At 34.8% G+C, this 17770-nt stretch overlaps 1 protein-coding gene across 4 annotated transcripts in view; it reads left to right on the forward strand.

Annotated features, from left to right (window-relative positions):
- The window catches only part of LOC121315967 (ribosomal protein S6 kinase delta-1-like), a 109585-nt gene that overhangs the window by 2702 nt on the left and 89113 nt on the right, over window positions 1-17770 (forward strand). For 3 of the 4 annotated variants that reach the window (XM_041250607.1, XM_041250608.1, XM_041250609.1), the window contains exons 2-6: window positions 4481-4516; window positions 7894-8014; window positions 9092-9207; window positions 10362-10455; window positions 14079-14138. In XM_041250607.1, the coding sequence (XP_041106541.1) occupies window positions 4481-4516; window positions 7894-8014; window positions 9092-9207; window positions 10362-10455; window positions 14079-14138 (427 nt within the window). The remainder of the gene's footprint in view (window positions 1-4480; window positions 4517-7893; window positions 8015-9091; window positions 9208-10361; window positions 10456-14078; window positions 14139-17770) is intronic. The other variant, XM_041250610.1, reaches the window with a different exon arrangement.

The following is a 17770-nucleotide window of genomic DNA, read 5'->3' on the forward strand; positions in this document are numbered from 1 at the left end:
AGAGGGGATGTGGTGAGCCTTATGCTTGCCTCCCTCAACAGCACATTTATTTTGTTTTCTGACAAGTTTTAGTTCTAGAGAGCTTTCAGCAAACCAAGAAGTCAAAGTGTTAACATACTTAAAATACTGAGATAGTGAAGATTCATCTTTGAGACATGCCACTAATGCCATATCATCTGCATATTTGATCTTAGTACAATTATTACACATCATGTCTTATATATAAATTGAGAAGAGGACAGGGGACAGGACATATCTCTGGGGGACCCCCATATTTTAAACCAATTCATCAGATAAAAAGCCTTTCACATTGACATGCTGTGGCCAATCACAGAGAAATGTCCAAATCCGCAGCACCAGAGTTGTATTTGTTTGTAAATCACAGACGTTTCTAAATGACGGGAAGTTAACTCTAAAAGTGTCAAGTTAACATCCTCCACTCTACGTTTTGCTTTATAGGCAAGTTGTCGATCCAACTGATCATCCACAATTGCGGTCAGCTGGCGACAAACAGCCCTTTCCATGCATTTACATAGTGTAGAAGTTAAGGATACAGGTGTGAAATCATTCAAACATTTAGCATTTGGTTTCTTTGGCACTGGTATTATGGTAGGCGATCTCCATGTACGAGGAACAAAACATGTGTTTAACAACAGTTGAAAAAGTTGGACAAATGCATGTCTTAATTGTGCAGCATTTTCTTTCAGGATTCTTCTATAGCGTAATTTGTCCAGGTCTGAACGGATTTAGTTTGTGCACTTTTTCAGCTTCTGCCGATATCTAGGGAGTAAATGAACCACATTATGGTCTGATCATCCTAGTGGGGGATGACACTGAAACATGTGCATCAGTCACATTACAGAAAACAGATCAAGAGTTTGGTTCAGTCTGATCGGGAACGTCACATGTTAATTCAAGTTTGGACCTTCCTAGTAACATTGCATTTATTAAATCTCCTAGTAAAAAACAGGCTGGTCCACAGACCTGTTCAGTGTTTATTGTAACTCTCTGCAATGTGTTCAAAGTGCAAGAATGTTGACAGGGCCCAGAACATATGAACATAAAACATGATGTACCTGAGAAGACACAACTGCTAACCCAGAGAGCAGATGTTTTCACTTAACACTGCGTACTATAATTGTACAGTGTGTGTGAGAGTACTATAATGGAACAAACCAAATTGAGTTAGACACTGTCAAACCCCACACGATCTAACAGGATATTGTGGTAAATTGTTTAGGATTCTCATTAATGTATTAATTTTTAAACCAATTACCAGTACAATATATGACACAGTAAAATCATGAATACTCCTCCACAGTATGCAGTAGTCACTGTAGTTGCCGTGATGCTAACTTGCAGGTGCTATGTTGTTCTCTTCAATGAGATGTAATGTAAGAGTCTGAACACTTTCAGTTTATTTGTAGGTTAAACTAGACATCACTCAAGCCCCAGTGGCAGTGCTACAGAAATGAAACAGTCTTTTAATGCAGAATTGTCTTTCATTTAGCTTCAGTAATAATGAGTCCAGCTGACACGATTCACTTTTTTACACAAATAGATTTAAAGCTGCTTTACAGCCCTACAATTTTTCCCTATTTCTCTATCTCTTTATAGACTCATATTCGCATTCGATTACACACACACACACACACACACACACACACACACATATATGTATATGTGTATATATCTATATGTGTGTAATCGAATGCCCTTCACGTCAAGCATTTCATGAAAAACAATGAAACTTAGGCATTTCATGTAATGACTGAGTGAAACAGTCATTTCACAAAATTACTGAAAACCTTTAAATCAGTAGCGTAATATAATGCCTATAACGACAGTTATTTTGCAAAATGCCTGAAACTTTTAGACATCTTGCGAAATATACATATACATACATAAAGGTGTGCGTCAAGGCTGTTAAAAAATGAACAAGATCGTGCAGTAATGCAGGGAACACTGGACAAGTTTGTAATGAAGCAGTGACTGCGCCACTGCATTGTACAGCTATTTTTTTTTTTGTGTTCTCTGTTCGTGAAATTTTGTTGCTATAAAGTGAATGCACATTCATTGACTACATACTGAGTATAATACTGTTAGTGTGTGGCAGCAGAAATAGTGAGGACGGGGGAGGGAGATTGCGGCACGGTGAGGGAGGGGTGGGATTGCGGAGCTTTGCATCTGGTTAGTGAAAAACTGTGAGATTTGCATCACAGCTGAAAAAAGCAAGCTGCAGATGCTTAAATGCAGATGTAGTTGTGACAGTAAAATACTGTAGTGTAATTCTAATGTAAAGGCCATTACAAGTAACACCGATCATGTAACAAGCTGCTTACCCACAAGGACCTGTTTTGATGTATTGTCCTCAATGATTTGATCACCATTGATATTTGTATACTGTATTTAAACTAATGATGTGCAGAGGCACGCTTTTGCTTATTGTAATCATATAAGTAATCTTATAAGAATCAGATCATCTACGATGGATGGGATTCTTATAAACAAAGTGTACTGTATAACTTCTACCTATACAGTGCACAAGAAAATGTATCCTATGCAATGTCAACTACAAAAACTTTTGTACATTTGTTTTTTAAGCATACACTGCTTAAAAATGCAGCACAACTTATATTGTTTACCTAATCAAAAAGACGGCACAGTAATCAATTTCTGCTTCAAAATGCCACCATACACCCACAACCAATGCAGATTAAGCAAATAAACAAAAATTACAAAAGGCCATTGTGAAATACATTGTATAATAATAATAATAATAATAATAATAATAATAATAATAATAATAATAGTAATAATAATAATCTCTTTTTTGAAACACCACAAAGAATTAATTTCCTTTTGTAGCACTCCACTGACAATACACAAGTGTCTGTGTTAGTTCAAACATCAAAAGTGAAATCAAGCCCAGAAAGTACTTACACAAAATTGCTTTTAAAAAAATATTGGAATGTTAAGGTGAAAGGTTGCATCAAAACGTTTTCCCAGTGTAACAAGGAAAAGTCAAGTGCCTAAAGTTACTGTACCTTCTGTAATACAAAATAGATGACAAAACTTTGTAGTTGTGCAAACAGTAACATTGTATTACAGTATTGCTTTTATAAACTACATTGCTATTATAAAGTAAAATGAATGTTCTTCTGTGCAGTAAACAGTCAAAGGTAAATTTTTGAAATACCTACACAGGTAGGACAACATTTAAAAAATTGTGTGAAAAATAAATTCTGGGACTCAATTATAAACATCAGAGAGACTTGCAAGAAAGTTTTGTTTTGGATTTTTTTTTTTTTCCCATTTAAGTCAGTGGTAGTGTTGAGTGTTATTCCCTGTAGTTTTCATTTAATTCCTATACATTCCAATGTATATACTGTATATGTAAGTACGAAAGCTGTTCACTTCATTGCCATCTGGTGACAGAGACATTAGCGAATACCAGGTTCATGTTTTGGTCAGTCTGGAACTGTACTGTATGTGGTGGAAGACATGTAAAAGCAGGAACTGTAATTAAAATATTCAGAATGTAGTATACATATATTTAGATTTAAGTGTTTGCATAAATATTTATCCATAAAGTACTTTGAGGGACACTAATATTTTGATATAAAACTAATAAATATATAACGTGAGGGTGAGATTTGAATGGGCAAGTACTTTGCCCTTTTATGAGCCCATGTTTGTTCATGTAATCTGTGTTACACATATGAATTTATGGTGATGTTAATGGATTGATTGAATGTATGTTGGTAATTAGCCTCTGGGACTAGCTTATAAATGTATATATCCACCAAATTTAATACCAGCAAAAATTTCCAGTTATGCGTTATATATTAACTTAAAAATCTATATGAATATCACAAAATGCCTATTTTAATGTCTAATTTTACTTCATGTGAATTTCCTGCTATTTCTTTAAAATAAACATTTATTAACAGTAATTTAGTTGTTAACGTGATTATGACGTCACCAAAACGTATAAATGCTCAGAACTAAACTAGTTTTGCAATCGAGGTCCTGTAAATACAGTTATTAGACCTGCTTAAAAAAAAAAAAAAAAAAAAAAAATCCTGGTAAATCTAGGATACTAACATTAAATGCAGTTCATTATTGTAAAAACATGATCCCTTATTAGCAGTAACAAATTATGATGGCTGTTTGAAGAAGTCTGCGTTCCAGTTCCATACGGATTAATGCCTGCATTGTAAGGTTAACTAAGAGCATACGTTTCTTATACCTTGGATTATTTGTAAAAAAACAACAACAAAATGTACATTTGAATGGACACATTAGATGTCTGTGTGACTGTGTCTGTGTGTTGTAATAATTTACAGTCCCACTGGAGCTTCCTGTTTTTTTGTAGGCATTTCCCAGTTGGCAAAGACAGGTTTTTAAGTAGCTTGCATTGGGTTTCATTTGCAGCAGCTGTTCCTCACTGATTATTTCCCTTTTGTTCTGTTTCTAGATCATCTCCAGAAAGAATCCTGAGGATGTGCAAGAGGTAAAAGCTTCTTAAAGACTGACTATTAAAAGAATAACAACATGAGATAGCACTGTGGCCTTTACTGGACTGAGTGAAGAGATGGATGCAAATATTTAGAACCTGAATTATATGTTAACAGTATATGTTGGATTATATGTTACTCATCATCATATACCTGAATTACTGTATGTGTTCATTCATCATGAATCTATTTCCATAATATGTTAATAACCATGTGGTGTGGTATAACATTTACTTAAGGGGTTACAGGGCACCCTGCAGTGAAGAAACACGTCATCTTCAGTGCATCCTGTGTTTTCCATACCACAGCTATATGTACTGATGCACAAAAGAAACACAATACCCAGGTCTAATGGATATAATCAAATATTTGAAAGATAGATATCAAGCGAAACCACAGAAAATGTGAATAAAAAATACAGATCAAAGAATCATGATATGTTTTCAGTATGAAAACTGTCACACTGTCAAAATGAAAACATTACAAAGTTACTATCGGGTATGAGCATTGATACAATCATCGCAGCGTTGATGCATAGACCTGATCAGCCTCTGGATAGACTGCTGTGAATGTGCAGCTGCAGCCAGCTGACGAAGGTTGGCTGGTCGCGGTTGTCTCCTGTGGATGGCACTGGCGATTTGGTCCCACACTATTGGATTTGGGTCAGGAGAAAAAGCTAGCTACAGCAAGATCTTGATATTGTTTTCTTCAAGTTGTGCAATTGTAATCCTAGCACTGTGTGGTCTTGCATTGTCCTGCTGGAAAATCCACACTTCTAGATTGGCTTGCAGGAACGGAAAAACTGTTGCCTCAAAAGGACTTTGTGAATGTATCGCTGAGCAGTAAGGTTGCCCTCGATCTGCACCAGAGGCGTTCTTGTGTTAAAGGAGATTCCTCATCACATCATCACACTTCCACTGCCCCACCGGTTGTCTTTTACAACGCAACAGTCAGCATAATGCGCACCATGACGTGGTGGGCCGGTGCGGTGACCTTCTGCCTTCCAGGACGTGGCCTGTCCCTGGTTTCTCTGGACTAGCCTGCTGATTGTTGAAGCAAAACATCTCATTCTCCTCGCAACTTCGCTCACAGACTGCTGCCTTCAATCATGCCAGTAGCAACCAGGCAATCTTCATTACTCAAACAGGGCATGGTTGTATCATTCGCTGTTCTTGCGTTAATTAAAATCATGATATAGATTCTTTATCAACTCATTTTGGCATTTTTATCTCCACTCAAATACCAAACACTGAGCACCTGGTGTTTTTACAAAACCACATGACTTGAGCTCAGTATTTTGTTATCCTAAGGAACAATACTACTCAACCAATTAACAGACTTATCTGCTCACTTTTTAAAATGTAAATAACATTATGTATGTGCCCTGTGAGCTATTAATGTAAAACCTAGACTGTTGCATTTTCATTGTGCATCAGTTTATATTTTGAATGTAATCCTGATTTGTTTTGATATTTTTTTTTTTTATTCACATATTCATAAATCAACTTCAGGTCATTTGCTGAACAATGTAGTCTATACAGATACATTTGCATCCTACAACAATTGTTGCTCTGATTGAAATGTGGTAACAGAAAACAATTTTCTGGATACGCTACAATGTTTATTAGAGACATTCTTTTTCTCCTGACAAACACCCCAAAGAATAAGGACAGCAATGTATTCCCTTGGGGATTTTCTGTCACTACAGTCTGGATGTCTTATTTACAGCAAAGGTAAGGTAATGGGTTTATTGCAAACTGTTCTGTAATGCATTAGGGAAGTAAGTCAAGGGTTCCGAAAAAAAATAATTTCTTTCATTAGCAAAATTCTTACAATCCCCTTATCTTTTTAGAGGCTTAGTGGTCTAATTCCATCCCAGATCAGCCCCTGACTCACTGTGTGTGACCCTGAGGAAGTCACTTAACCTCCTTGTATTCTGTCCTTCAGATGAGATGTAAAACTGAGGTCCTATTCTAACTGACTCTAGTTGTGATGCATAGTTCACCCCCTAGTTTCTATAGGTCACTTTGGATAAAAGTGCCTGCTAAATGACAAATTAATAATAATGTGTTTTTTGTAACATTGCAGGTTGTTCTGGAACCCTTTCAGTTGGTTTCACATTTCCCGGTTAGCACTAATCTTGGACTACTAATTTAGATAAACTAGGTTAGAGCTAATCACTGTGTGTGATTATATATATATATATATATATATATATATATATATATATATATATATATATATATATATATATATATATATATATATATATATATATATATATATATATATATATTGTATGTGTGTGTATATATATATATATATATATATATATATATATATATATATATATATATATATATATATATATAAAAAAATATTGAGGCACAGCCAATCTCCAGGGTCACTTAATAAGCGTAAGCTAGTAACAGTAGTCGTAGTAAAATAAGGATAACCTGCTTGGAATGGTGGCTATTAAATAAAGGTTTATTTTGCCTAAGTTTGCTGTAGTTCGTGCTGCTGGAATGCAAGCTTACTGTGTGTATCACAAGCAGCATTAGTTACATGTAAATAAACAAGGTGTATTTTTATTTAAATTATAAAAACATGAACACTCTTCTGTGTAATGCATTTTGAAACTACATGGGAATGTTTTATTCCACTTATATGGATTACCTGTAAAATAGGATTTCCGATCAAATATAAAAAAGTAGCTATGGTGACGTCACCAGTAAATCATGCAAATTTGTACCATCGAAGGGTTGAAACTTCCTTCAGTAATGTGTTCTGAACCTGCCCTAAAAAACCCTGATAAGCACTGATTTTTGACCATTCTACAAAAACCACAAAGTGTCTAAAAGTAAACATTGAATATAACCCTAATTATAAATACATAGTATAATCAACATACCGTTAGTTAATTAGAGAAAAAATAAAAACACTTGAGGTAATTAAGGTACAGTAAACCCTTAGGGCCAAGCCAATAAGTTGACACCCAAATAGATGACCACCAAGGTGATTAGCACAGTACTGTACAACAATGGGGATTGTTTTTTTGGTTCTTGTTGTACTGTACTACACATTTCAATGCTGTTTCGACACTCCTTTTAACTGGCATTGGACCTGACCTTGAAAGGAGTTAAACTACCGCCCTTAGTAACGCAATCTCTGTATTGATTACATAGTGCAGCAGTGTGTCCCAATGTTATATTATCAGTATTTCCTTCAACAGCCTTTGCAAGTCATGTATTCTGCAGGTTTAGGACTGTGCATGTTAAAAATATGCAGCCAAAAGCTGTAAACCAGAGGTACACCTGGAACTCCTGAATCAGATGCTGGTTATGTCTGATCGTGTCTTTTCTTTCTATTTCAGATAATTGTCTGGAAGAGATATAGCGACTTTAAGAAGCTGCACAAGGACCTTTGGCAGATTCATAAAAATCTGTACAGGCAGTCAGAACTCTTTCCACCCTTTGCCAAAGCCAAAGTTTTTGGTAAGATTTCTTGCATGTCTCATGTCTGAATACAGTGTTGTATTAACTTAGTGGATTGTTGTTGTTGTTATTATTTTTTAAATTTCTTACAATATTGCTTTTTAATTTTTCTTGCATGAGTTATTGATTAAAATGCATTATCCAAGGTATTTAACTGTGGCCTGAACAGCACATTAATTGTCGGGCTGCGGAATTGACATTTGCATACTGCACTGCACAAAGAAACCAGTGTAGCAAAGTGTCTCAGGCTGTGATCTGTGAACTTGGTATCAAATATCAGCTAAATTGATGACTTACCCAGTGGCCCTACAGTAAAGGTATTTCTTGTCCTTGTGCATCCATTCCACCCAGTGGTAATCATTGCAGTTAGGAAAAAAATTAACTATATTCACAAAGCATTTCCCCCGGTGGTAAGTTTACACCGTTTTTTGTTAAAGTGATAACACACTGCTAAAGTTATGAAACTAGGAAGACATTACTAACAAATCAGCTATCTATTTGAAGCTTTGTATCATCAACATTTTAAGAAACCTGGCACTGGATTAAATTCTTGAATGTGGTCCAAAGGTCCAGAGTTATCTAGGTTCTCTACACCAAAAGGCAATTTGGACCTGTTTTTATTTCACATAACTAGAAACAAACAGTGTTGGTATACTTTTGATTCCTTAACTTAACCGGTTGAGTATTTATTTCTTTCGTAAGATAAACCATTTTATTTTACTTTAATTTGGATGATAAATGCCATATGTTTCTTAACTGTAGTGACTGGATGCAGTTAATGTTTAGGTCATTAAAATAAAACCCTGCCCATGTGTTTATGTTTATAAAATGTGGTGTGTATATATAGATGGTTAGTAACTGTGCCCAACTTTGTGTCTTAAACCTGATTATAGCACCCATAAGGTTTGTTTCTCGAAAACCATTGGGTTTAAAGAGGTGATATTTAAGTGCTAATTTGTATTTGTCAGAAGTATCTGAAACATTAAAATGTGATTGCAGATTCCAGTTTAGATGGGAAATATTAAACACACAGGCTTCAGTACAGTTCAAGATTAATGCTGTGTTGTGCTGCTGCAGGTCGCTTTGATGAGACTGTGGTTGAGGAAAGGCGACAGTGCTCTGAAGATCTACTCCAATTTTCAGCCAACATCCCTGCTCTCTTTAACAGCAAGCAATTTGAAGATTTTTTTAAGGTACACAACAGTATTTCTGTAGGTCCAAAAAGTCAAGAAACAAGAAAGCAAAGTTGTTTAAAAGCAAAACAGGAAACGTACATGCAAGTATTTTACAATTAAAACATGCACAGGTATTGTTATTTTGATTAAACAGTAACCCAGGTGTGTGGGAGTAAATGCAGTTGCTCATAAAAAAAGTTAATGTTAAGATTTTTTGTTGTGCCTTAGTGTACTTCATGTATAATCATGCAATTGGGCATATCACAACTTTTGTATTAAATTAAGTGCTGGTAATGTTTTCCTGTAAAAACTACCAAACACATAAAATCCTCTTGCAAATCCCTAGCAAGCTGTCACATCCTGTTTTCTGAGAAAATTCTTGTTATTTTGGATGCATGTATAAACTCATGTGTCTGGCTTTGTCTGTAATAGCCCCCAGAGCTGAACATAAGTGCAAATGCGAGCTGTGGGGGCCAAGATGTTTTTTAAATTATATACCAGCAAGGAATGCTGTGACAGACCACATGGATAAAAGACCACATTAAAGATTGTAATTGAATTTCTAAATAGATTTCCACTTTTTTCTTTCTCTTCAGTTCTTTTCTAAAATAGTCCTGCATACAAGCTCATGCCCTTAAATATAAGCCTCCACTCTCCTAAACACAAATGCATACTTTAGTAAAGCCCGTAAATTGTTAAAACCCAATTTTCTTGATTGCTTAAGCTCCATGAGATCCTAGAAAATATTATGCTTGGTTGGTCCCCACGTTGGGTATATTGTCACAGACCAAAGCAGAGAGTTCTCTTGGGCTGACTGCAAGTACCATCAGTATAAACCCAGTGTAACCTGGACAGCATCTGCTAAATAGAAGCAGATCAAAGGCACCCGGAGTACCAATATTTCCAACAACATGTAGACTGTGTACAGCAAATGTTTGCCTGTTGAGACCCAGAGATAATAATCATTTGGAACTTTAAAAGCACTTTTACTTGAAATGTTATTGTGCTGCACTTGATTAATCTCTCGGTGTGCAAACCACAGCCATCAAAACTTTGTGTTTGTAATTAAGCTCGCCCATAATCCTATTTTGAATCCCCAGCAAGCTGCACTATTAGTAGCTGCTGATTGTGGTTAGTGTTACGTGCTAATGTGTGTGATCTTTGTGTTTCAGGGTGGAGAGGTTCATGATGGCTCGGAGTTGATTGGCCCTGCTGAGCCCTTTTCTGATTTCCTTGCAGACAGTTTATCAGACTGCAGTTCAGAAGGTTTGTTAGCATTATCTAAATAGTCTGCTCTTCCTTTTATTGCATACCAAGATTTAAACCGAAGTTGAACAGTAAATTAGCAATTACACAAAATCGGATATTGGTCAACAACCAGTCACTGCTCTCCCGTTCTTTTATATATGGTCAGTTGTTCTGTTATTACAGAGTAACGGAACGGCAAGCAAGGCACAACTGATATGACTCTAATTGTTCTACAACCATTGCTTACTTATGAAATACTTCACACAGACACTCGAGCCCTGCTCTCAAAAAACGTGACTCTTTGAACTGCAATGGTTATTTTAGATAAACCAAGGTAAATAACTTAGTTATAATGGTAGTAATGGCATTACTGTGGCTTTTTCCTCAGTAAGAGTGGATGCTTTATTGACTAGAGAATTCCTTTATTACCTTGTAGCAGACCACAGCAATGTCATTATATGTCACAATGCGATACAGTTTCTGTGGTACAGTAATTCTTTTAAAGAGGTTAAAACTAAAAAAAAAAAAAAAAAAAAAAAAAAAAAGCACAAAGTACTTTTATCAAAAAGTATAGTAGCACTTCTGTCAGTGCTGAAATATCTGAAATGTTCTGTGCTGAAATGTGCCAAACTGCACAAGTTTTATATAGTTGCAGCTATACAAAGCAATGTAATTGTATGGAAGACGGCAATATTTTTTACTTTGATAAAATGTCATGCAGCATATAGAAATGAAGTACTGTGTAGAACTGTGTATTATTACTCTTACTCTTACATTACTCTGAGATATTGGCTTTGTACTCGATACACAGGTCTAGTCTACTATTCTTTAGGTCAAGTTCAATCGTGGGTGCCATACAAGAAAAAAAAAGAACTCTTTCCTGTTGTCATGTTAACGTTGTGTGGCTTTTGTAGTTATGGCTGCATGGACAGGACACTGAGTTAGTGTCTTAATGTCTTAGTGCTATACAGTTGTATCAATTACCAGTGTTGTCAAGTGAAAATTAACCCTGTCACTACTGCATTGCTTTAAGCTCTGGCCACAGAACCGACTACATGCTCAATATAGGGTCTTTATAGTTGGTACGCAGTTCTGTGTTATGATTCTCTTAATAAAGTTCCATTAGGAGTGGTGTCCAGTGAACATTAACCATTTCAATGCCACGTTATTTCTAACCTCTGGATATATTAAGAGTCTGTTTACAAACCTTTTTAGCTGATATGACATGCCCCTTACATTATGTTAAGTTTCTTTTTTTTCAGGTGTATTTTGTGAAGTTTACTTACAATAATAAAAGGCAAACAAATGCCATCTGTAGAAACTGAATTTCAACACAGATACATTTAAATATTACTGAAATCAGGGACTTTGACAGGAATAGTACGTTCAAGGACATCATTTCAAAGGAACTTTTAAAAAAGAAATGTCTAACAGTAGAGTCGTCTAATTTTAATTATTGATTATCAATTATCAGTGAATATAATTTACAGACAAATCAGTTGTCTACAGGAAGAGAGATGAGAAAAAACATATTGGTAGCAATGGCATGACCAATTTTGTCCTTAGATTATTATCTTTCATAATAAATACTTCACAACAAATTGTTGTTAGTCTCACAAGAATTGATTGTTTCAACCCTGCTTAAAACTGTCTCTCATTTTGTTAGAGTATCAGAAACATAAAACAACAAAGTGCATTTTTAGTAAGATACAGATAACGACCAATACTCAATAATAATCTATTGTGTAGCATTTATATTAAAAATAAATAAATACAAAATCCTATTCCTGGCTGTCACCACTTGATGGCAGTATTGCCAGATCTTTGCAATGTCTTGTTAAAGTCAGGTAATTGAGAAGACTGTATGACTGACTATCATTGATCCTGAAATGTATTTTTGCCAATGAAAACTGTACCAGAATGTTGGACTGGATCATCTTTTTCCTGCATTAAGTAACATTTCTTCAATTCTAATACTGTATTTATTTATTTATTTATTTATTTATTTTAATCATTTTAAAATTAGATGCAATCTTTTTGCAATTCAAATACAGGGTATTAAACAAAATTAAGTGATCAGACACTTAATTAGCTAAATATGCACAATTAAAACATTTACAGTCCTCAAAGCAATTGTCACTTTGTATCATGTAATCATATTAAAGCATTGTATAGGAAAATATGCTGCAAGTATTTAATTCTCCTGCTTCCTGCTGTTCTACCTAAATACAGTTTAATTAAAGACAGTTTTACATGTTTGGTGATTACAGCTTTTTCTATTTTATGTAGGTTTCATGTATTACTAAGTGCAAGCTAGGAAGGCAGTTTGGTGTTCAGTAAGCAATCCAAATTTAAAAACAATTAACCAAACCAATTTTTTAAATTGTATTTATTTATTTTAATGACATTATAAATCTGAATATGGTAAACAAGAGTGATTTTATGATGAATCTAAATACAGCCAAATCTGTATTAAGAGATCGCTCAAGGGATAGTCTAATAGTCGCCTCTAACACAGGTGGTCTCTTAAAAGAGGGCCCATAACTTATGAATTTTCTATTTGTCTCTGACATGCTTTCCTGTAATTATATATGTCTTACATACACTGTAAAAGCCAGAAGATGTAATGTGAACAAAAGGAAGTATGTAATTTAATAACATTCATTTAGATAATGCATTTACAAAACAAATTAGTTTGTGAAAGCAATGAATGCTTAACATTCTGTTAAATTGGTAGGAAAGAACAACACAACACGAAACGGACACATTGGAAGCTACCTAGTTCCCAGGCAAGTGCGAGAACAAATTACAAGTTAAAGTAGCATCTGGGGGAAGTGATTAATGTCATTCCTTGCTCTTCTATTTGAATAATGAAAAAAGATGAAACAGAATTAGCAAGTCAGTCAGAACATCAAGGTAAAAAGAAGCAACTTTGTGTAGCAATTAACAGTTTAATTAAGATATTGAATCGGCTCAAAACACGGTCACGTGAACAAAAATAAAAACCTAAAACTTCAAGCCCTAGTTTTTTCCGTTTCATAATGCTGTACCTGCGTCTTTCTAGTGCCAAATTGTTCAGCAGTTTTTCTGGCACTTACTGTCTTTAATAACTTTAATTTGTCTTCTAGGGAGGATCTTTTTTTTCTCCACTTTTTCTCTCTTCCTTTACTAGCTGTTGTTTTATTGATTACGGATAAAATACAGCTAAAATGGTTACCGTATTCCTTTGAATTTAGGATGTACCATTTAAAATCATGTTTTTCTTATAACAATAGCCAGCCCTTTGCTGGGTAGATAATTGTGGTTGCTGGTCATGTTAGACAGGTGGTTGCTTAATACAGTTAAATAAAAGCACAAATATCATTGGGAGGAATATAAAGTGGTCGCTTAGACCAGTGGGTTGCTAAATAAAGGTAGTCGCACAGGCAGGTTTGACTGTCTGTCGATTATAAAAGGGTGACTACGCATGAATATACATGGTTATCTATAATATTATTTAGTGAATGCGAGGCCATTTAATTCATTCATTTAATTGATGTGTTGCATACTGTATATGCAACGAGTTTGATTTGTTAACTATTGTGTATGTTGATGCAATGATATATTTAAATATACCATTGATCTTTGTCTTTTTGTTCTAGTTCAGAAAGATATAAGTGGCTTTGATGATTTGACATTTAGCAGTCAATCAGAATATGGAGGTAAGTGTCACTTCATAAATTGAATGTTTTGACAGTACAATACTACAATAAATATTTATCATATCAAAAAACTAACATAATACACAGCTAGTCATCTAAAACAACTTCAAATTAATATTTGTAATTATACCTGTTATTTTAGTTTATTCTAAAATAATATCATTATTGATATGTAGACACGTAGAACACTAACCATTGTAAGAAAATTGTACAAGGCTGTCGGCAAGAAAATCGGAGGACTGAATGTATGAATTATGATTGATATTGTTAGTATTACGGTACTGTGATTCCTATGGAAAGTGGTCATATTGTAATAACACAAGTATTAATTATCTATGATAGTATGTAGTCCAGGAGTAAAGACTTTTTGTAAATGTTTATTTGTTTACAAAAGCATATTAAAAAAAGGAAGAAAAATAAATAACTGTACACTATATAGGGGGGTGAAGATCATTTCCAGTCCTTTATTGTACAGTGTATAAAAAATACAGCACAAAATACTTTTTTTTAAATTTCTGATTAATACCTGAAGTAGTGCTCTATCATTTTCGGTACTAAAATAATATATTAATCAAATTACATTTTTTTGAAATACCCTACCTCTGATTAACATGTACAATAGTACATTACATCTGTGGCATGGGTTTGCGTGATGTAGGCCTTGATACTGTATATAATAGTTAGATATAATAGTTATAAAACATAATCCTTTTAGATGTGAAATGGTTAATTATTTTTGCTAGAAAATGCCTGCGGGATGTGCTGTTGCTTTTGTGTAATAACCCTTTTGCAGAAAAAAAGCTTTTCATTAATGGGTGCTCACTTTGTAAAACCATTACATAATCAAAGAAAAAAAACAAAAAAACAAATCATTTCAAAGTTCTGTGCAGTAAATAGGACAAGGTTTACACAGGAAGAACCAGATTCTAAGAAAATGAAATGACTGATGCTACACTGCAAATCCAGGTACAGTTTCTCAAGGTTGATTAATTCCTAATACAGCTTGTGCATCTTTTACATAATCTCTTCATCTGTAGAATAAGGATACAAATATACGAAGAAAGACAACGAACAAAAGAGAATTGGAAATAAAGAGAATTTAGATTAAATACCTGAGTTCCTGGTAAATGCTGCAAATCCACTGCCTCTTTGTAGCAATTTTTTGAAGATATTTAAAATTAGATACCATGAACAAACAGTGCAACTATTCTGTAGCGTAGTGTACAGTGTGTCGCAATTATTTGTATGTGTTGTTGTTTCTGCTCAGAGCATTATTTACAATGCTTACAAGCTACTCAAAGATCTCTCTTTTCAGATACTGGGTCGTATGTCTGAAAAAATGCATCTTGCTGCAGTTTCTAAGAGGGGTGTAATTTCTGTCCCCTATAATTTTCTGTATTGATTTTTCATTTCACAGTTGCAGTGGATGCTGAAATTACAATTGCACACCACTAATGGTCATTTCTAAAACTACCTTAGAAATTTAGCTTCTAGGAGTCTTTTCTGAAGCATGCACTATGTTGAAAAAGGACGTTGGAATTGTGGTAAATAATGATCAAAGCAGAAGTAGCAATGGATAATTATGAAATAAAAATAAATCCGGTAAGAGGTTAAATATTCCAATAACATAGATTGTATATACTTCTTTCAGGGCTTGCTCCAATGCGACCTCTGATGCCAATAATAGGGGGGATATGTTTACTCCAAAGCCCCTTTCACACTGGCACTCCTCCGATGACATAACAAACAGCCATGTCTGCGTGACGGTTTCACGTCCGCAAGGAATGTTTCTGTTTATTCTGTTTAGCCATATTTGTGTTGCTTGAGGCACACCATGAGCCAGATTACAGCAGGGATGAAGAAACATTTGCTCTAATCATTTGGGCCGACGGTTCAATCCAGAGAAGCTTGAATGGAAGCATCTGTAACAAGCTGCTTCCAGGGCATTGATACGCGCATTGCTTACTTGCGTCTGTCATCCCTGCTTTATCAAAAGCAGTATGAAATCACATAGCCGACCTGCATGACACCGGGTCCTGACCCAGGTAGGTTCTGACTTGGGTAGAGCATGCCAGTGTGAAAGGGGCTTAAGTGAAGTCAGTGATTCAGAATCCCTCATAAATACACTGTAACTGTTCAGGTGTTTGTGTTCTATGATGTCTCACAGCAATAATAAGCTGTGTGGTAATCAAACCAGTTTTTCTGAAGCTTGTTATTGAGTAAACCTAGGCCTTAGAAACAAAAGAAACCCCATGTTTCCCTCTATTTTTAATGATACACTTCAAGAAAGTCATGTACAGGAAATGCGATCGGCAGTGCAGACTTTGAAGCAGAGTTACATAGGAAGGTCGAGATATGCCATTTAAACACAGCACCAAGAAAAGCAGACATCTCATTTACGGCTGTTTTTGAAGGTAATTATCTCATGAACTTGTAATTCAATACATGTTCCGATTCAATATGTAATACTGAATTTTCGTTTTGTGTTGTATATATTTTTTTTCTTTTTTTGTTTAATAGACTCTTGAAAACGCACAAGCTGCCTGTGTTTGACGGTACATTATTTGCTTGCACTGACTGCAGTAACTTGTATTTTACATGCAAAATTGCTTTGTATTTACTTTGTATTACATGTATTTCTATCATATAGTAATTTTTTTTCTATCGACTGTTTTTTTCTTCTGCTTAATAATAACCTTTATTTATATAGCGCAATTCATGTACAGTACAATTCAAAGCGCTTTACAGACAGAAAAACAATACAATAATAAACAGTAAGAAAAGAGAACAATTATTAAAAACTGAAGTAACAATAAAATTCAGAATAAAACATAAAAATGTTATTGAAAAGCTATATTAAAAAGGTATGTTTTTAATCGAGATTTGAAGCTTGCAATTGAAGGTGAATCTTTGATAAAAAGGGGTAAGGAGTTCCAGAGTGTGGGGGCATTAAAACAGAAAGCAGCCTCTCCCATCCTTTTACCATTCACCCTCGGAATACATAAAAGACCAGCATTTGCAGATCTCAGAGTGCGTTCAGGCTGATTAACATATCATTTAGATGTTGTGGAGATAGTCCATTCAGTGCTTTAAAAACTAGTAATAGAATTTTAAAGTCAATTCTGTAATGCACAGGAAGCCAGTGCAGTGATGCCAACACAGGCGTAATGTGAGCCCTTTTTTTGTTCTAATTAGCATTCTAGCAGCAACATTTTGCACTAGCTGTAGGCGTGATATAGCATGACTTGTAAGCACCTACAGTAATAAGGCGTTACAGTAATCTAACCTAGAAAAAAATAAAAGCATGTAGTAATTTCTTTGCATCGTCCAAGGACTAGAATGATCTAACTTTTGCAATGTTTCTTAAATGATAGAAGGACACTGTAGTATAATGTATTTTATATGTGGTAAAAAGGAAAGTGCAGAATAAAAAATAGCTTTTTCACTTCAGATTTTACATTTGATTTTAGCATACCTAGATCAATATTTGTCAAGTCCATCTGTTGATTAGAGCCTAAAAGTAAGACTTCTGTCTTATCGGAATTTAACTGTAAGATGTTCTGAGACATCCAGCTTCTAATATCGGCTAGGCATTTGAAAAGGGCATTGATAGCTGTTGTGTCACCTGGTTT

Source organism: Polyodon spathula, chromosome 5 (assembly GCF_017654505.1).
Source record: "Polyodon spathula isolate WHYD16114869_AA chromosome 5, ASM1765450v1, whole genome shotgun sequence".
Lineage (NCBI taxonomy): Eukaryota > Metazoa > Chordata > Actinopteri > Acipenseriformes > Polyodontidae > Polyodon > Polyodon spathula.